We start from the raw sequence: 19,655 nt of genomic DNA, 5'->3' as shown, positions 1-19,655 counted from the left end.
GGAACAGTGCTGTGCCATGGCTTCTCTATATCTAATTAGACTCTTATGCAAGTGTATGCGCATGTGTGTGAAGCAAACTATCTGTCTGCATGTATTACTGAGTCATTCATATACTGCATCTCTGATCCAGCTCTCTCTCTCTCTCGCTCGCTCTTTCCCTCTCTATCTCTGACGATGGGTTAGATAAGTGTGTGTGTGTCTGGATTAAGTCTGCGCTCTTGTTGTCAGTAATGAAAAGTCAGCTGTGGGGGGAACAGCTCCTAAATCTGAACCACTGCATGTCTGTGTCTCTGCTGCAGCAGTGTACCCGAAACCACCTTCGACCTTCACGGAGACGTCCATAGTGGAGCCGCTCTGCCCACCAGCAAGGTAACACACGCTCAGACACAAAGAGCATTTGAATTTTTGCTGTGTTTATATCCTGTTCAGTGTTGGAAGATTCTATTTGTAGGTGTGAAAGAACAATAAATTATTTCCCAAATGCATTTTTTTAACATGATGTTCATGAACTTTGTATTACAAACAGGACCATGTAGATTTTCATTCTATCCAGAGGCATTTTTAACAAGTTTTTATTGTTGGGACGTACTGATCCAATCTACTGTACTATTGCTAGTGCCAATAGTGACCTTTCTAAGTGAATTGGACTTAATATGGTAGAAAATGATCTGTATGTACAACAGGCTCCTCTGATGGTTAAGAGGTGATGTGATGTTATTAAGAAAAGTTGAAATTTAACAGTTTTGGAAAAAGAGACCAGTGGTAATGGATCTTTTGCTGTATTAGCATATTACCTTTAGTTTGATGTATCTGAATCAGGATCAGCTTGGAACGATTCATCTCGTCTTATTCCAGCTAAAATTAATTGAGACTGTACATACCTTTGTGTTCCACTTGTGTTTCCCCGAGAAAAGTAATGCTGAATGGTTAAGATGGGGTTGACAATAACTGTTATTCACTGTTCAAGACAATCTTAATCTGTAATATGTCAAATGCTAATTTTATCCAATCAATAGTCAATAAAGCAAAGAAAAAAAATATAATTATATAAAACTAAACTAAAAATAATTCACTCATTGTAGGAGCTCTGATAGAGTTGCAATGATATGAGATTTTCACACCACGATAATATTACAGTTTCACTGTGTCATGGTGTAACTGTTTATTATTATTATTATTATTAATGGTTGTTGTTTTTGTATTAATAGTAATAGTTATTACTATAACTCCTAAATGAAAGAAAACAGAAGGCTGTTTTGGTTGAACAATGCCAGTTTCACAAAATGTAACAGATATGAAACTTAATATTAACTTTAACTTCAATGAAATATTATTTTCTAAGTAGCACTAATATGGTAGAGTTCTGTACAGTAGATAAACAAATCTATGATAACATAATGCTCAATTTTCATACTACGTTAGAGCAACCCAAAGCTCTAGACATATACAGTTTATGTCAAACAAAAGCTTTAAATCTGTATTCTTTACCAACATGTCTATGTATGTCACAATATGTTACAGGCTATTTTTGATCCTATAGAACAAATAAAAATGTTTGATCTATTGGAGGACCACAAAACTGTAAAACTGTTGCATGCTGTGTTTGCTGCTGATCTTAGGTTCGAAAGTCACGTCAAACATGAGATTCCTGCCTTAATCAGCATCAGTACAGAGCACCCACACCAAGTGCTTTTAGTTGATTATATGTTTAATAATGTTAACTTTCTTCATTACATTTGAGTCATCTTACAGTCGTTATTATTTCTGTATTGATATATTTGTGCATTTGTAAATTGGGTTCATTTTTATTGAATTAAATCACAGAGAATTAAATTATGTGCAAGCTGTGTGACACTGTTCTGTGTGTTCAGAGCTCAGGAAAGCTGGAGATGGAGAGAGGGATGGTCAAACCCATGATCAGAGGAGAGCAGCAAGACAGCAGGTCACACACTCTTCTCCTCTTCCCCCCTCTTCTTCTTTGTCTGCCATCTTTATCCTCTCTGCTCCTCAGACTGATCCTCTTCTCTGTATTTTGGGTTATCTTCTCTTCTCATGGTTTTATTTTGTGTTATCAGGTCTCAGGACATTTCGGCCGACAGAGTAGAGTTGATGCTGCCAGCCGGCATAGAGTTCAGAGACAACTGTGAGTATGAGTGTGTCTCTCCATTCATTGTTTTAATGAAACAGTCAATAGCTGGAAACTATTGAACCCTGCTTGTTCACTATACAGAGCACTGGGCTGTTTCTGCTGAACTAACTGCTCTGACAGGAGCTGCATGCAACAATATGTCATAGTAGATATTTGGGTGATATAAGATCAGAATAACTATTTCCTCTCATCCTGCTGTCTACAGCTCCAGTTTAGATTTTAGGATATTGTCCTAGCTTACAGATGACTTTCGGAACATGACTAATCACATTACTTTCAGTATGACCTTCATTAAGAGACAGAGAGAAAGAGTATCTTGTGTCAGCCTCTACATCACATTTTATACCGAGTGCCAGTCCTATTTGGCAGAAAATCAGCTGGATCAGCCTAAAGCCTTTAAACTTTGCTTCCTGTAATTGCATCAAGATAACAGTTAATTTGACATAGCTTAAAGGTGATAAAATGGAGCACTTAAATTAGGTTCTCTGTTTTTATTGAAGACTGTTTTCAGAAGAGCTGTGTTGCTGTTAAACTGTTCAAGATGGAGGAGTAGGAGTTCAGCTATGCAATCACATTAAGAGTGAAGGTTTTTTTTTTTTAAACTGATCCTTTAGACCCATTTAGACTTGTTAAAGCAGGAAAAGCACTCGTGGATTCAAAAACATTAAAGGCTTCATCCCACCAATGCCAAATTCCACCTAACTACCAATGTTTCTTAAACTGGTTCAGATTTAAGTTGTGTGGAGCTTAATCTGTGTAATCAAGGATGTGCCATCAGTGCATGGCAATGCGCAACAACTGGCAGGACACACCCATTTTTGTTTGCACTTCAGGTCAAGGAAACTCTCTGTTTTAGTCACAGCTGGGAACCAACTTTTCTGAGCCAATTCATTGTTGGTTGAATGGATCAAAATTGGTTGTATAAATCTTAATAGAATGGGTTCCATGTTCATGGAAAAGGGGTATTGATAGAGCCATTTCCAGGGCTCTGGCATTGTGCATGCTTACTAACTGTAAGGACTCTGTGGAATTTTAATTGTTGATTTAATCTGTCGATCATTTTCTTGAATTGTCTGTTAGTGGTGTGATCTTTTAAAGTGTGAGAAAATGTCAGGTCAGTGTTTCCTAAAGCTCAAGATGACATCCTCAAATGTGTTGTCTGATCCACAACCCAATTATTTGGAATTTACTGTCATAGCGGAGAGAAAACTCCTCCGAAAATATTCAGATTTAAATAACTGGAGTCAGAAAACAGAAAAAAAGTATACCACAGTTGCAGCCAGTAGGTTGGTTTTAGTTGAACTTATGATCTTAAAGATTTCTTTTCTCTTTTATTAGATTGATATGATCACAAAATGGTTGGTTTGAGTTGTTCAAATGGTTTAAAAGAGTTCCAGACAGGTTTGAAATGTCTTAAAAGTCTCCTAAGTTTGGTTTTCTGACGCCTGATGTTTCCCACACTCTCTTTGCACCTCAGAACTTTTCTCACCGTCTTTCTAACCCTCCTGTTTATTGACTCTCCTCGTGCTCTGGGCCTTGGTGCGTCTGTGTGCACTGAGTATATATTTGGCAAAGTATGAGATCATCTGTTTTACCGGCGAAAAAGAGGCTTTTGATTGGTCAGAGTGGTTGGAGAGTCCCATACCCATAATGCACTGGGGGAAACCATATGCTCTCAGAAGCAGACAGTGACGCACATGCAGTGTTCAAGTCTGGATACTCACAAAGCTGCTGTCATCTTCAGGTTTTTATAAGGAGAGTTGTCGTAGTGCAGCTGCAACCAGTTTGACATCAAATACTTACACCACCCGAGTTCAACTAAAAGAAACTGACACCACAGTCTGGCTCAGAGTGGTTTTATTGGTGTATCCGACATGACACATGTGGAGCCAAGTTCTGAGACCAATGATCCCACTGAAGTGACTTATACAAACTGCTGGATGCAGCTCAAAAGGGATCTATTCTAGTCAATGTCATCCATCTTTAGTATGATAGATAAAGTGTGATGCAGCTGGATTCCATAGATATTATGAAACTGCTCAATGCTACACTCGTTGTCTGTGAGAAGTCTTCAACATTAAAGGGAAAGTTTGAATCCTTTGAAATGGGGTACTTATCCATACTTCACCATGGTGTATTACCTACAGAAGATGGTGGTCTGCACACCCTGTATGTGAACTGATGGAGACCTAAAAATGTCCCACAAAAAATAAAAATAAAATAAAATAAAAAACGACAACACTTAGTAAAACTGAAACCAGGCACCAGTCTTCTTGACAAACGCATAAATTTTACCTCACAGAACAAAGATTAGTTGTTTCCTGGTGTGTTATTGTATGACTTTGGTGAAACTGAATTAAGCCTTTAAAACACCAAAGACGATCGAAAAAAAATCCCCTGTTTGGTGTTTTACAAAAATTACTTTTGTCATCCCTTCGTCTAATTATCTGCTTCTGTGTTTTTCCATCCAGCTGAAGACACCTTCCTGTCAGCCATCATCAACTACACTAACAGCTCCACGGTGCATTTCAAACTCTCGCCCACCTATGTCCTGTACATGGCCTGCCGCTACATCCTGTCGCCTACTTACCGCCCTGATATGTCGCCATCTGAGAGGACGCACAAGGTCATCGCCATCGTGAACAAGATGGTGAGCATGATGGAGGGAGTGATTCAGGTCAGTAACACTATCTTTCCTTTTTTGATGTATATGGACTGTCGTATTGAACATAACATTTCTTTTTTTTTATCCCAGTGTGTTCGGCTGCCGTTAGCTTGGCTTTGCTCCTTCATAATGCTGTTGTTTCATACTGACATACTGCTAGTGAAATGTTTGAATTGTGTTTTGTTTAATTCCCCCCATTCCCTGTATTCTTACACGTCTACATCTGTAGTTGTTGTAAGGTGTGTGTATACGTATTTGTATATGTGTGTTTCTTGCAGCTTTCCGCAGTCATCTCTGTTGAACCAGTCTGTGCTTTTGTCTGATGTTTGTCTGTCAGTGTTAAATGCTCGTGGTGTGATGCCTGCTGTGGCACAACATATAGTGTTCACTAAACATGAGCTGGCATGGCGCTATCATTGATCGTTAGAGCTGGAAATCATTAGAAAGGTTTCATTATCGGTGCTGATATGTTGGCAGAGTTTTAAGCAATAAGAGTGTTTCTATCAATCTATTTTTATGGCCATTTTAAAGTATCGCCTTCTGAAATGTTTTGAAAGATCTTCCTCAGTTTCATTAGATGCTTGCTTGCGGAGATTTCTGTCTCATTTTGAAAAAGGACTTTATGCACTGCACCGGAGATGGAAACACTTCTCTAAAATGCATTCTTGACAACTTTTAAACATTTCAACGTAGCGATCCATTTGACTTGCACGACCAATCAGCTGTTTCCGCTTTGAGAGAAAAGACAAAAATTAGAGTGGTCTTCTCATCGCTCCACACCGATCTGCTGAATCTTCAAACTGAAATATGTCCGTTGTGCTTTGCATTGTTTTTCACTGTTTGAGATTCAACTGCCGCACATGAAAGTATGGCATCTTGTTGCGATTTCTTCAACAATGTCGGAATGGTTTTATTGATAGCACCACCTGGTACTGGATGAACCTTCTTCTACTAATAGCATAACAATAGTGGGTGGAAAGAAGGATTTATTTGCATCTTCCTTTAAGAGTTTCCCAAAATTCAGTTAAACTTTGTGATGTATTTGGGTGGAAACTCAGCTAATGTTAAACCACATATTATAATGTAAGCATAAATCTATAAACCTTACAGAAGAAAATAAAACTATAAGCTTGCATTCACCAAACAGTCTCAAGAACTGAAAATGCAATATAATTAACAAAGATTTGATTGAGGTATTAAAATCTCATCCATTACCAACTTCACTGACACATTTGGTTTTTTTTTTATTTATAAGTGTTAAAGCTTGATGCCCAGCCCCATTTAACATTGTGTCAGCTAAAAGTGTTGGCATGAAGTTTAATATGACTCGAGATCATGCATGTGTTCAGAAAAATTAAGCAAAAGCTGGAGGATTGTGGGAAAACAAGTCACATACAGTCTCTAAATTTTTCCTGAAGGCCCTCCCAAATAAAGCTCAACAAAACTTAAGTGCAATTTATTCTTTTATTAGTATCATTGACTTTTATTTGTTTAGCACACAGCCAAATATTCATTGCCGCTGGTATGCAGAGAAGTTATGAAAGAAAACAAACAAACGCACTCAATGGGCTGAAAGCTACGTATATCAGCCTGTGTGTGTGTGTGTGTCTGGTAGGACTTCAGTTTTATGGAGTTTCAGGTAAATATCTCAGCTTCTGAGGAATTTTGAACCTTCCTGCTTCAGATGAACCTGCACCAGTTGTGTCTTGTCATAATTAATAATTACACTAATGAAAGTGTTGTTTGAGCATGTCTGAGTGGCTGAGAAATTAAAAACTAAATCATGATTCTGCATGATGTATAGACCAGGCTTACAGTGTTGAGTTGTTGAGAGACTCCTTATCCAGTGTTGTGCATACTGTAAATCAAATGTATTAAGTGCACTACTTTATTACTGTTTCCCTACATATGTTGTGTTTTTAAACCTCAATATATGGTCAAATTAAGTGTTACAGCTCAAGGACAGGGTCAGCATTATCTGATAACTTCTATTTTGCACCACTTATGTTGGTCCCAGTTGTTTTCTATACTGAGACCACATTTCCCATAAACTGTGCTGCGTGTTTTCACAGTAAGGGTGTTAGTCTTTTGAAAACTGGAAAGTTTGGCCAAATTTTTCCCAAAACGTAAATGTTTTCTGCTGTGAAGCAGCTGAAGAGATTTTCTCATAAACATTACCTCATTGCATACTGTGTTTAATTGAGTGCAGAGACTGAATTTAATCTCTGTTGGTCACATTTTATGCAGTTTTCTCCAAACGTACACTAATAAAATGTTATGGATGTCTAAGCTTAGTTTAATTAAGAATGCATTTTCCATTTTTGCTTTTTTAAGGGCTCCATGCTCACAATTATTCACACGTGTTTAATTCCTGTAAGAAAGCTCTTCTATTATCTATTTATTTCCTGCTCTATACATTGCAAAGAATGTTAAATGTTTAATAACCTAAATTTTAGGCATTGAAATGGAGAACAGAACCAAAATTGAATTTATTATATTTAGCATGAACTGTGCGGCTTATTCAGAATAAATCAGACTGCACCCAGCTAGTGTGTTGCAATGTATTGTGTTAGTTTGAATACTTTTACTTCTCAGGTGATTCTTGAACCTACCTTTTCCTGCTATTTGTTTATGAACTAGAAATGGGCATTGAGTTGCATTCATTATGTTTTTTCTTTCTTCTTAGATTTAACTTTTTAGTAACCTGCAGAATACCTAAGTATCAAACAAATATGAGAGTGCAATACTCCAAAGTACAGTTAGATTTTAGGTCATCAGTTCATTTAAAAGTGTCACCATGCTGCTGTCTCTTGCCTGTTTTGGCGAAACATTTCTTTCAAACCAGCGTTAAAGAAATCTCTCAAAGCCTTAAAGGAAACTTGATAAATGTTGCAGACGCTGTGATGTTTTCTTGAACTCAGCTGACCTCTTTCACTGATGTTCCTTAACTGATTCAAGATGGCTTTACATTGTAAACCATGACCATGTGTGTGTCAATGTTTATGTGTGTGTGTGTTACATGGCTGTGTCCATACTGTAGCTGTTGACGTGTTTTCTCTCTGTCCTGTGAACGTGTCCTCCTCCTCCTCTTCCTCCTCCTCCTCCTCCTCCTCCTCTTCCTCCCCCTCCTCCTTCCATCCAGGAGATTCCTGAAGGGGATCAGGTAGGATAGCACAATAGCACACCATGATACGGCTGCTACAGACTCGTCTACCTCACTCACTCACTCACTCTATCTCTATTTCTCTCTCTTGGTGTGAGCGACATGGATAAAACATCACAAGTTTGATGATACATCTCATTACCTTTCCTGCTTTTTACCAAGACTATACAGTTTCTTGGAATTTGATTTAATTGTCTTAAACAAGGCACAATATATGTTAAAGGCAAAATATGTTGTCAAAATACTGTTCTGAATTAAGTATTGTGGTGCTTCAGTGTCATATTGCGCTTCCAATATCAGTCAAAAATAACTGGCTACCAATTTTAGTAATTTAAGTTTTCCTTTTCTGTGTTCCAGTGGAATATGTCAACATGGAATAATTGAATTTTAATCAGCCAAATTTGTATTAAAAAAAAAAGATGAAAAAAACAAGTGTTGGAACATTTCATGGCATACAGTTGCAATATAGATAATTTATTAACTGATTGGCTGCTTTTCTTTATTGTTCATTGTAAACCGAATTACTGCAAGTTTTGTACTTTTGCACATGATGCTTACAGATTATTTAAACCATAAATTGTTGACCAATTTCTACTCTCTGTGTGTCTTATACATCATAAGACACATCAGACAGCATAAATGAAATAATGTTGATGATAAATAATGATAAATAAAACCCACACTAAGCTTTTTCTGGTCATAATCTGTTGTTTTGTCAGAAAGTTGCAATCTGTCACAGTGGTCCTTTTGAAGGTAAATTTAGAACCATTTTGATGAATGAAATGGTAAAAATCATGTTGCTCAACCTCACAGCTACCTCCTTTAAAATCTCTGACCTCATCTCTACCTCCTCCTCTTCTCTCTTTACTGCTCTCTGTCTGCTTTTTTTGACCAGCCCTTCATTGTTGCTGCTGCTTCTTTTTCTCCATTCTAACAGAAATGTAAAATAAAGCCATGACAATGCGTCCTCCCACAGCTGGAAAACTAAGCAACAACAGCAACATCAACCCAACTAATTCCATTCAGCTTCCTGGACCTGCCTGGTACTAAAACCAATATTCAAAAAGCAAAAACTGAGCGAAACCAAAGCAACCACTCTTTTTCCGTCATTGCTCCATCTTTAATTCTGGCATCCATTTTGTGTGACATCATGTCTTGCTTCTCCTGCTCAACAGTGTGGATGAGAGACAAGTCGCGTCCCTCCGACCTCCTCCACCTCCTCCGCTTCATTTGTCTGTTTGGAGTTTAATATGTTCAACCATCAGTCTGTGTTTTTAATGTTCCCTCAGTGTTTTATCGTCGTGTTTCATTTTGGATGGCTCCATCTCTCATTCTCTGGCTGTTCTGAATGAAGGGTTTTTATTTCCTTTGTTTAGTTTAATTTGTATTTTCAAGGCGGGGATAGATGAGTGCAGGAAAGCGAGCGTCGTACACTCCTCCCTCTCTGACTGCTGGGGATATTAACCAATCAGCTCCTCAGACACTGAGCTCTGTGCTCCCTGTTGATCTCAGGACTAGTCTAGAACTGTCTTTTAGACTGCAGACTGACATATGGAGCAGAAACTGAGCATTATTAAAAGCCTTACAGCCTCCACTCAGTGTCGGCCATTTGAGATAATTATGTCATTAATTCTTCTCTGTTATTATTATCCTTGTTTTTTCAGAAAGTTCACTCTGCAAGTTATTTGGTTGATTGATAACTTTACTCTGCTAGAGGCTCTGATTGCATTAATGCAGCAATGTGCAGCTGCGCTGTTACTAAAAGAAACCTTGCAGATCAGGTCCCTCATGCTAACCCTTACAGGACTGTTTGACTCCCAAGTCTTTGCAGGAAAGATTCAGTGTTAAATGGCTTCCATTGTTTTACAATGTTTAACTTTCCTGTTGGGATTGTTCTCTTTACTACGAGGCAAGAAAGCATTTAAATCTGACCTGAGTCGACCACAAAACTTTCCCGTACGTCATGATCTTTTGGAAATTAATTGATTTCTAGTTACTTGTTGATCCTGTTGCTTGCAGTTTGAATACATATAGTCTGTAGTGTAAGTCTACAGTCTAAAACACTGTTCAGAAAGAAAAGTAGTTAATGGAGGAGGCTGGTGTCTGGTGACCTGGTACATGGAGGTCAGCCTTGGAGGAACCAGGAGTGGTCATCAATGTCTCTCTGCCCATTGTGTAAAACTGTAGAAGATTGGGGGGGGGGGGGGACACTTTGAATGAGACAGTAGTGACCACTCCTCTTGGCACTGGTTTGGCTCAGAGGGAGGGGTGGGCGGAGCATGAGTCTATCCCTGAAGTAACAACTGCTCCTTCTGGCTGCCACTCAAACAGAAACCCCTACTCCTACCTTCTTTTTAACTCGCCAGTCACTCCTTCAACCCGCTGCTCTAACATGTTCCTCCATATGTCTTCTCTTCTTTGTGTGTGTGTGGTTGTGGTTGGTACGTTACAGAAGCAGAAGAACATCGCAGGAGCGCTGGCTTTCTGGATGGCCAACGCCTCAGAGCTGCTCAACTTCATCAAGCAGGACCGAGACCTGAATCGAATCACGCTGGATGCCCAGGACATCCTCGCTCATCTGGTTCAGATGGCTTTCAAGTCAGTGTGTGTGTGGTTGTGTGAGGGGATGTGGGACTGGCGTTGGAATCTGGTATATCATGGAAGTTTTTGAGATCCATACAGGAAAAGTCTGGGAATTTGTCCCAACCTCTGTAGAAGGGAGGAAATATGTGTGATTAAACACATTGGAACCAAAACGCATTTCCAGTCCATCTGTGTCACCAAAAATGAAGTACCTGCACATTTTTTTTCTTTTTTTCCTCCTCTTATTTTATTCTGCATGACATGAACATTTTATGCAGGAGATGAAACTTTCGATCGTTATACTGAACTTGGAAAACTGATCAACAACAGAGTAGTTGCTGACCGACAGAAACAATATGTGCATTTCTTCTTGGAATGCTTTGCTGCATTTGCAAATATAAGTTCTGATCTTACTAAAACTAGTTTGCTCTGGTTCTTGAACCACCAGTTTGTTGTTTGATGGTGACATCGGTTGTTGGTAACAAGCTGTAATCTGGGTGCAGGTACCTGGTCCACTGTCTCCAGGCTGATCTGAACAACTACATGCCTGCCTTCCTGGACGACCCCGAGGAGCATAATCCACAGAGACCCAAGATCGGTAAGATACAAACACATACAGTGTCCAAGTGACGATTTAGAGCAGTGGTTCCCACCCAGGGAAGAGGTTTGCAAAAATCCAGGGGTGAAGACACATGCATTGTTTTTCAATGTTTTTATTATGTGAAGAAACCTAGTGCCAGTAACACATAACAATGCCTCTTATGTCTTCTAATCACAGTTTATTTATTCTGTTGTTTATTCATAAACGGTTAGCAGATTTTCTGTCAGCCTGTCCATGACCATATATCCAATCCTGGAAGTATTGTTGCTTCTGTCTTTTTCCAGAAGTGCACTTTGAGCTTCTTTACATAAATAATGCCATAGAAAGGAAGATGTGAAATGAACCTCATGTGTCTCTTGCTCCTTCTCTTTGCAGAGGATGTCCTGCACACTCTGACGGGGGCGATGTCCTTACTGCGGCGGTGTCGGGTCAACGCCGCTCTGACCATCCAGCTCTTCTCGCAGCTCTTCCACTTCATCAACATGTGGCTCTTCAACAAGCTGGTGACGGACACGGATTCGGGCCTGTGCTGTCACTACTGGGGGGCCATCCTCCGACAGCAGCTCAGCCACATCGAGGCCTGGGCGGAGAAACAGGGACTTGAGCTCGCTGCCGACTGCCACCTCAGTAGAATTGTGCAGGTAAGGATAGAGGGAAACAAAGGAATGTAGTTAATTGACCACACAACCGTCAGTAGTATACAGGCAATCACATCTAGATTTTGTCTCAGTATAAAAGCAGATACAGTGGGGTTTGTTTAGAAGAAACCTTGAAAAGTGGTATTCAATATTTGTGACTACACAAATAATAGTTAAAGCCTGAAAAAAATCCTTAATTAAACACTGAAATTCTCATCTCATCTGCTGCATCTGGACTGTGAGTGTTGTTTGATCACATTTAACTGATACAGGAGTCTCCCTGGAAATGTAAACAAACAGCCCAACATCTGTCATCACATTCTGATTATTGTATTGTTAAATTTGAAATGATCCGTGGAAACATAACACAGCCTCGCCCTTTCAAACCAGTGAGAAGAAGACAGTCTGTCCTGTTAATGACATAAGGAGCTTTCACCAAGCTAAAACTTGCGTGTGAAAGAACATTTATAAACCAGTTTTTAAATAGTCTTTGTTGAATCAAACGATCCAGAGGTTTGTGTGTACTGTAACACAAGTTTGAAATCTGAAAATCTGGTGCCCACCAAAAACACTTGAACCTCAGACGAGGTGTTTCTCTAAAGATAAGTGAAGAATAACACCTGATTTTTAACACTTTTTTTTAATTAATTCTGATTATTTGATTACTTCAGTAAATATTTGACCATAACTATTTTATGGTCATTTTAAACTTGATTACAAAACTGAAATTTAAAAACAGTCAGTACCTTTGTCAGTACCTTCTTGTTGCACCAGTAGGCCATAGCCCGGTCTTTGGGTAATCACTGTCCTAGACGTTTTCTTTTTGAATCTGCTTATTATTTTCATGATGCATCATTTGGTCCGTAAAATGTCAAAATTGATTTTTTCATATTGCTTCTTTTGTTGAACCAACTGCCCAAAACCTCATGATTCTTCATCAAAAGCAGCAAATCTTTACATCTAAAAAGCTGAAATCAGCAGTGTTTGACGGTTCTGCTTGAAAAATAATTGAAGTAATTACCAACAACCAACGATTCATTGAAGCTCTACATATAGTTAAATGCATACAGGATAACGGCAGGATACAACGATAGAAATGTAATTATGTTATGAGCTATGCAAGATATGATGCTCATTGACACATTTTCTGTGTGTCTCTTCCAGGCCACCACCCTGCTGACCATGGACAAATACTCCATGCAGGATGTGCAAAACATCCACAATACCTGCTTTAAGCTCAACTCCCTGCAGCTCCACGCACTCATGACCAACTACCATTGTGCTCCGGACGAGCCTTACATCCCGCCTGTAAGACAAATGCACAAAATCCAAAATTTTTAACATCCGCAACTTCATTTCTATCATAGCCTGTGAAACTGTCAACTTTGTCTGACGTGTGCTGTGTGTGTTTGTGTGCAGGAGCTGATAGACCACGTGGTGGCAGTGGCAGAGAACACAGCAGATGAGCTGGCGAGGAGTGATGGCAGAGAGGTCCAGTTGGAGGAGGATCCAGACCTGCAGCTGCCCTTCCTCCTTCCTGAGGACGGCTACTCCTGCGACGTGGTGCGCAGCCTCCCGAACGGCCTGCAGGACTTCCTGGAGCCGCTGCTGCAGAGAGGTAAAGGACACCTGGACCAAGACCCACATTTTGGAATGACAATAAATTATCTAGAGAAGGAATTTCAATGTTTTTAGATGCAATTTAGTGGCTTGATAAGTGATCCTGCAGCCTGTGCAGAACCTTTCATTATTAATATCACTAAATAAAAATACGATTGGCTGTGTTTTTAATTATTTTTGGGGTCAAGTTGACAATGTTTAGAGTTTATCCATTCAAAAATAGTTTTCTAATATGACTTAGACGTTTCACCATAACTGTGCAGGGTGGTTTATATTCAGAATTTGACACTAGCAAGGAAGAAGGAACAGATTAATTGTGATTATTTTAAAGCTTTTTGTTGTGAAAGCATTATTGATAGCAGTATTTGTATATGTCTTAAAACAAGTATGGGGGGTTCTTTAGCACTTATAAATAGTTGCAAATGTATGAAATGAAAGAGAAGTTCCCTCTCTTCAGAAGTTTGTTTTTTAATGCACAGAATTTAAATTTATGACTATGAAAATTGTACTGTAAAATGACCAAGTGTGCCTATGCTCCACCAGGTTTTTGTAGGTTGGTACCCCACCCCCGCTCGCCTGGCACCTGGACCGTCCACTTTGAAGGAGCTGACTGTGACAGCCACTTCTCTGCTGCTGACAATACTGAGATGGTAGGACATTAACACACGGACACACTCTAACTGTCTAGACCCCTGTGTCTGTCTGTCTGTGTGTGTGTGTGCGCATGCGCCTGCGTGTGTGCGTGTGTGTGTGAGCAGGTTAAGAAATGCTGACTCACAGAAGCTGTGGAGACCAAAGTGTACAGTAGATCTGACAGATGATGACAGCAGAGAACAAGGACACAAATTCTTGAAGCCACAAAAGAGGCCGCAGAGTCTTTGAACACAGCAGAGTAACTTAAGGACACGCCTTGCTTTATTCTCTGTGCTGCAATGAGATCTTTGATTGAAATCTGTTGCTGTTTAATGTTAATGAATGCATTAAAATACCATCATACCTTTGAACTGATGAAAGGAAACTAGTGCTGGTCTGCAAATACCGCTTTATAAAGTCCTGCAGAAATGAGAAGTGAGTCAGTTTTAAATTTAAATTGTTGCATTTAAAACGAAACATTTAACAATATTACAAAAAATATAAACAAGAATGACAAGTATATTAGTATTATAATAAAGAAGAAAGGAACTGGTAATGTTTTAAAATATAGCCTGAAGTAGCCAGTATGATATGGATTACATAAACTAATGGTCTCCATCAACATTATGTAAGATCCTTTCAGTTGCTCCTGTTGACCCTTTTCTGGCTGAGCCTTCTTCCCAGCGTACTGGTTAATTCAGGTGTAAATTACACTGGATTTCCTGGGTTTAAGGGAGATTGTACAGGAACTCCAGAAAACGTGGATCAGTTTTCAGGTGAATGTAGGACTAAAAAAGGTAAAATTCCTGAACAGAAGCTGAGCTGTGACGATGTGACGACTCCACTGACATAGTTTGACTATTTTTAGAAAAGTTTAAAGCTGGAAGAAGCTTTGATTTGCGTCCAGAGGGGTGTGTGTGTGTCTCTGTGTGTGTGTGTGTGTCTCTGTGTGTGTATGTGAGAAAGAGAGACGCCTGCATTATGTCGAGGCTACAGTCATGTAATGGTAGAGCAGAGATAAACAGACCAATTACAGAGGAAGTGGCTGTGTGTGTGTGTGTGTGTGTGTGTGTTTCTATGTCTGCGTGTGTGTGTGTATTGCAATGAAAAGAGGTCTGTCATTTACTGCTTCAGGCTCACTAACTAACTTCTGCAGTGTGATTGGTGTTGATTAAAGTGTGTGTGTGTGTGTTTGTGTGTGCGCTGCTGTGTGTGTGTGACTGTTGTTATGAAAAGTAAATTGCCCCTTCTGAAGTCACTGTAATCACTGCCTTCATACTGCGAGACCACACACACACACACACACACGTACAAACACACACTCTGATTGATGGTGTGTGTTCATGCAGGCTGGAGGGGGCGGGGCTCATGGAGCTCATTGAAGTCTGGCAGCTAGAGTTCTGCTCTGTTTCCTCTTCGGTGCAGTGGATGTGATGGAGTTTGTTTACATGTTTTTCACATCATTAGTATTACATACATACATTAAAAATCTTTTAAAGAATTTTACATTAGTTACTGAAATTATCTTAAACAAACTGAAATTATCTTAAAGAAAGTTGGCATTTTAGCCAAACAACACCCACCTGTGTTTGTGTGGATATAGGTATATGGTAGTTCTGGAGAAGTCTGTTTGGATTATGAAATATTTTAAATGGAAGCCTTCTGCAGGTTTCAATGGTTTAGTTAATGTGCATTTTCTTTGCCTACTATTTGTCGTCCTCAAATAATGAGGCACTTTCTTTTTCCTTTTGTTTTCTTTAGAATCATCTGTAGACATGATTCTTTAAAGTAATTTCTAGTTTACAGGGTTTTTACAAAGTCTTGAAAGTTTGGAAAATTCTTAATTCTAACTGTTCACTGTTTTATTTTCGAGATAATTAATATGCTTGAATTTGAATGTACTAAGAAAAGTTTGACTTTCAGCATAATCTAGTGATTCAACACCTATATTCATGTAAATAAAAAATCTTTCATTACTTGAAACGAAACAACCATCGTTATATTTGTTTGTTTCTTGGCATTGAAATTTGCACACGTCACATGATCCTCCTCAAAATAAAGTTTTCACAATGCCAGAGTTTATAACTGTCACTACAATAATGGTATAGAACCTCCTTTGGGGAAATGTTTTCTTCTTTTTTTAAAAAGTCACTGAACACATACAAACATATCTATAGTAAGGTAAAAGGGGTGCCATGCAGTTTTAGTGAAGAAACAGTTATCAGTCGTTACAGCTCTGACAGCTTTCTCACAGCTATTTAGGTTAACTACCATTTAAGTCCTATAATTATGGCAACTTGCTGGTGGCATTTGAGTTATTTTTTTCAAAGCACACAACCCTCATTTACTATGTTTTTTATACAGTGATAAATGTAAAGGTTGTCACATTAACCTAAGCGATATGCCAAAGATTTGATCTTTGAACTGACAGCCTGTTCAGTTTTCAGTCTAACCAGCTCACAGTGGCTGTCTTTCCTTCTACCAATCCCCCTGCAGAGTTGGAACTTGCAGACATAAAGTCTAAAAATGTCCACATCCATAGACCTACTTTAATGCAACAGAAATGAAGTTGTCGCTGAAGGCATAAATCTGCTTTACCATACAGTAAAAGCCTTACATAAGTTGGCATGTAGAAAGCTTTAAGTAGTTCAGAGTAGTTCACATTTTTTCAAATATCTTAAAACAGTACTGAAATTACCATATGGACATTAAGACAGTTATTGTTTGCAGAAGGACCTTCAATTTTGCTCTCCAACACTTGAGAGAGATGGGTTAATGAAGACATTTCTTTGTGGCCAGTATGGACACTCTTAATGTTCATATGCTCATGCCAGTGTCGTTTTAACATGGACTTGAAAAATGTGACCCTTTTTTCTTTAAGTACATCTTCTTAAATCATCTTTTTGTGCATAACTATTTTCATATCGAACACCATATATGCCAATATTTCTGTGATAGGCCGATATCAGGAGATAATATAAAATATCCAATATACTAGTTGAACTTAAGGACAAAATAAGTTGATGAAAGGAAAATGGCTTGCCAGCCCAATTCCAGCTTCTTAAATGTGAGGATCTGGGAAAGTGTGATGGGAGTTTTTCATGGGTTTTGACATTCTATAGACTGAAAGATTATTTAATATTAATGAAAATAATCAGCATATTAATCAATATAAACAATCCTTAGTTGCAGGCCAAGCCACACGAGAGTTCAACGTTATTACAGTTGTATTGCAGTGTTGTGCGGCCGTCTTGTTTGGTTCTGGGTGTTCCTACACCTTACAGAATAATCAGCTCACTCCCTCTGCATTTATAAAAGACTGCTGCCCAATCCAGCCACACACAGCTACACACACTCAGGTCAGATGCACACACAGAGAAATACACATTACGGTGCACACATACTTTTGTCTAAGTCTGACACAAGCTTATTTATTTTGGAGTTTCCTTTGTCAGAATATTTTTTCATGCTGTGGGAAACCTCGGTAGCTCTCTCTCCTTCTTTGTTTCTGTCCGTCTCCCCACCCAGTCACCCAGCCCTGCTCCAATGAGGCCTACTCTCTGTATGTATATATGTGTGTGTGTGTGTGTGTGTGTGTGTGTGTGTGTGTGTGTGTGTGTGTGTGGGAGCCATGATGTGGTTTTCATTCTTGACTTGATTCCAGCGACCACAGGTTCCTCTGTGGTCTTCCCCTTTCCCCTTTATTCCTCCTTCATTCCTTCCCTCCCTTTTCTCATCCCTCCCTCTTTTTACTCCAGCGTCTCGTTTTCCTCCGTAAAGTCTCAGAGGCGCTCAGAGGGAAACGCACCAGAGGACATTTGCTGTCAAAGACATATCGAAGAGGTTTCATCCTCACTCACAGTTTGTTCTTCCTGTCCATCTTTCTTTCAGCCAATGAGGAAAGAGCCGGAGGTTGTCACGGTAACCCTGAAGAAGCACAATGGCATGGGCCTCAGCATCGTGGCTGCCAAGGTAGGAAATGTCACCTGGATGGAAGTGTGAGTGTGTGAGGAGTTGAATCCAATCTGTTGCAGATCTCAGATTTCTCTGAGCTTTTCAAGAACTTCTTTTTGTAAGAAAACTTCTCTTTCAAGCCAGAAGTCATATATTTTTTAAAGGTTTTCGAGGGAAGGATTGGCACGAATTTGACAGGAAATCCAAAAATAACTTGGATGTTTTTATCTCTGCTGTTGAGATGGAGTTTGTTGGATTTGTGCGCTTGTGTGTGTGTGTGTGTGTGTGAGCCTGAGCGACACAGTGCTGACAGTAAAGGCTGCTGTTTTAAATAGACTGCTTTCATTGTTGAGTCTGACAGCAGCGCAGAGACTAAACAGTGACACTGCACAGAAAGCTCTGGATGACTCCGGGACAAAAACGCGGTCGTTGTAGTTTGCTGTGAGAGTGGGTGTGGAGGGTGGTGCTGCGGGTCAATCTGCTCATGTTTACTTGATCACACACCTCTGATGTATGATACATCTCACCAATTTATTCCAGTGTTAAACAAAAGTCCACAGTTGCCAAAAGGGAGAAATTATATCATAGCTCCCCATGTTGGCTGCACACTTGGCAAACATACCAAACTGTTTTTGCTGTCAAAAAAACCTTAACTTAATATGCTTATTGTAGCTGATTAACTGAATGGCCCAGAGGAATAGAGATGAATAGGATGTAGATTGCAATTAGATTAGGTGTTTACATGCACATCCAAACCAAAACAGGCAGGTGCTCAGTCAAAAGTGAGCAAAACAAAACAAAAAAGAAACAATTTGCACACTACAGGGATCAAATATCACATATTTTTATCAGACTGACGCCATCTGCAAGCTGTTTTTTGTTTCATCTTCTACTGCTTACAGTCCAAGACAAGAAATTGCTGTTTAAATCAGACCTCACAACTTACTGAGAAAACAACTTGGTACTTAACAGTGTCCAAGGCATTGACATGTAAACAGTGGGGGCATCTGCTGGGTAAAATCAGTATTGCTGGACACATATTTATTGACTGCAAGGATTTACATTTTCAAGCTAATCATTTAAAAAGTCATAAATATGCAGTTTTTCTATACAACACTGAACAATCTCCCAAGGTGACTTAAAATCAGATGGTCTAAAACACAAAAAATATTGTTTCAACTCCAAATTTGCCAACTGAAAATTAGAAATGCAAAATTCTATATTAGACACATAAAGCATAACAAAATAAATTCACATTTTAGAAAAGGATCATGTAAAGCCGACTAAAACTTCAATAAAACGGTGTCCATCATGCGAGAGAAGAGCATAAAACCATGATAAATGCAGCCGTCATCACCCAACACAATCACCGGCTGTTTAAACAGTATTTCCTTCATCACCCACCAATTTTATATGAAAGGCTGATCATTAGCTTACTCATCCTGAGCCTTTTAACAGTTTAATTAAATCATGAAAGATAAATCATAGTTACCCTGGATCTCCCCAAAACAACCCCAATAGCTCCAGTTGCGAATACAGACTGCCGGGTAAATTTTATTCAAAACAAACCCAGAACAGGGACATGTTATGTTATGCACCTCAGAGACACTGCAATGTCTTGTATTTCTTGTATTTTAAAATGGTCAGGA

General features: G+C 39.1%; 1 protein-coding gene across 16 annotated transcripts in view; it reads left to right on the top strand.

Annotated features, from left to right (window-relative positions):
* Positions 1–19,655, top strand: part of afdna (afadin, adherens junction formation factor a) — a 105,609-nt gene that overhangs the window by 47,138 nt on the left and 38,816 nt on the right. For 12 of the 16 annotated variants that reach the window (XM_037086491.1, XM_037086500.1, XM_037086490.1 and 9 more), the window contains 12 exons: positions 300–369; positions 1,872–1,942; positions 2,076–2,143; positions 4,621–4,826; positions 7,957–7,977; positions 10,430–10,575; positions 11,064–11,158; positions 11,537–11,802; positions 12,964–13,107; positions 13,219–13,417; positions 13,963–14,069; positions 17,944–18,024. In XM_037086491.1, coding sequence (XP_036942386.1) covers positions 300–369; positions 1,872–1,942; positions 2,076–2,143; positions 4,621–4,826; positions 7,957–7,977; positions 10,430–10,575; positions 11,064–11,158; positions 11,537–11,802; positions 12,964–13,107; positions 13,219–13,417; positions 13,963–14,069; positions 17,944–18,024 — 1,474 coding nt within the window. The remainder of the gene's footprint in view (positions 1–299; positions 370–1,871; positions 1,943–2,075; positions 2,144–4,620; positions 4,827–7,956; positions 7,978–10,429; positions 10,576–11,063; positions 11,159–11,536; positions 11,803–12,963; positions 13,108–13,218; positions 13,418–13,962; positions 14,070–17,943; positions 18,025–19,655) is intronic. The other 4 variants (XM_037086503.1, XM_037086501.1, XM_037086504.1 and 1 more) reach the window with 1 other exon arrangement.

This window comes from Acanthopagrus latus, chromosome 22, assembly GCF_904848185.1.
Source record: "Acanthopagrus latus isolate v.2019 chromosome 22, fAcaLat1.1, whole genome shotgun sequence".
NCBI lineage: Eukaryota > Metazoa > Chordata > Actinopteri > Spariformes > Sparidae > Acanthopagrus > Acanthopagrus latus.
The sequence above is the reverse complement of the archived record's forward strand: the minus strand, read 5'-3'. Positions and strand labels throughout refer to the sequence as shown.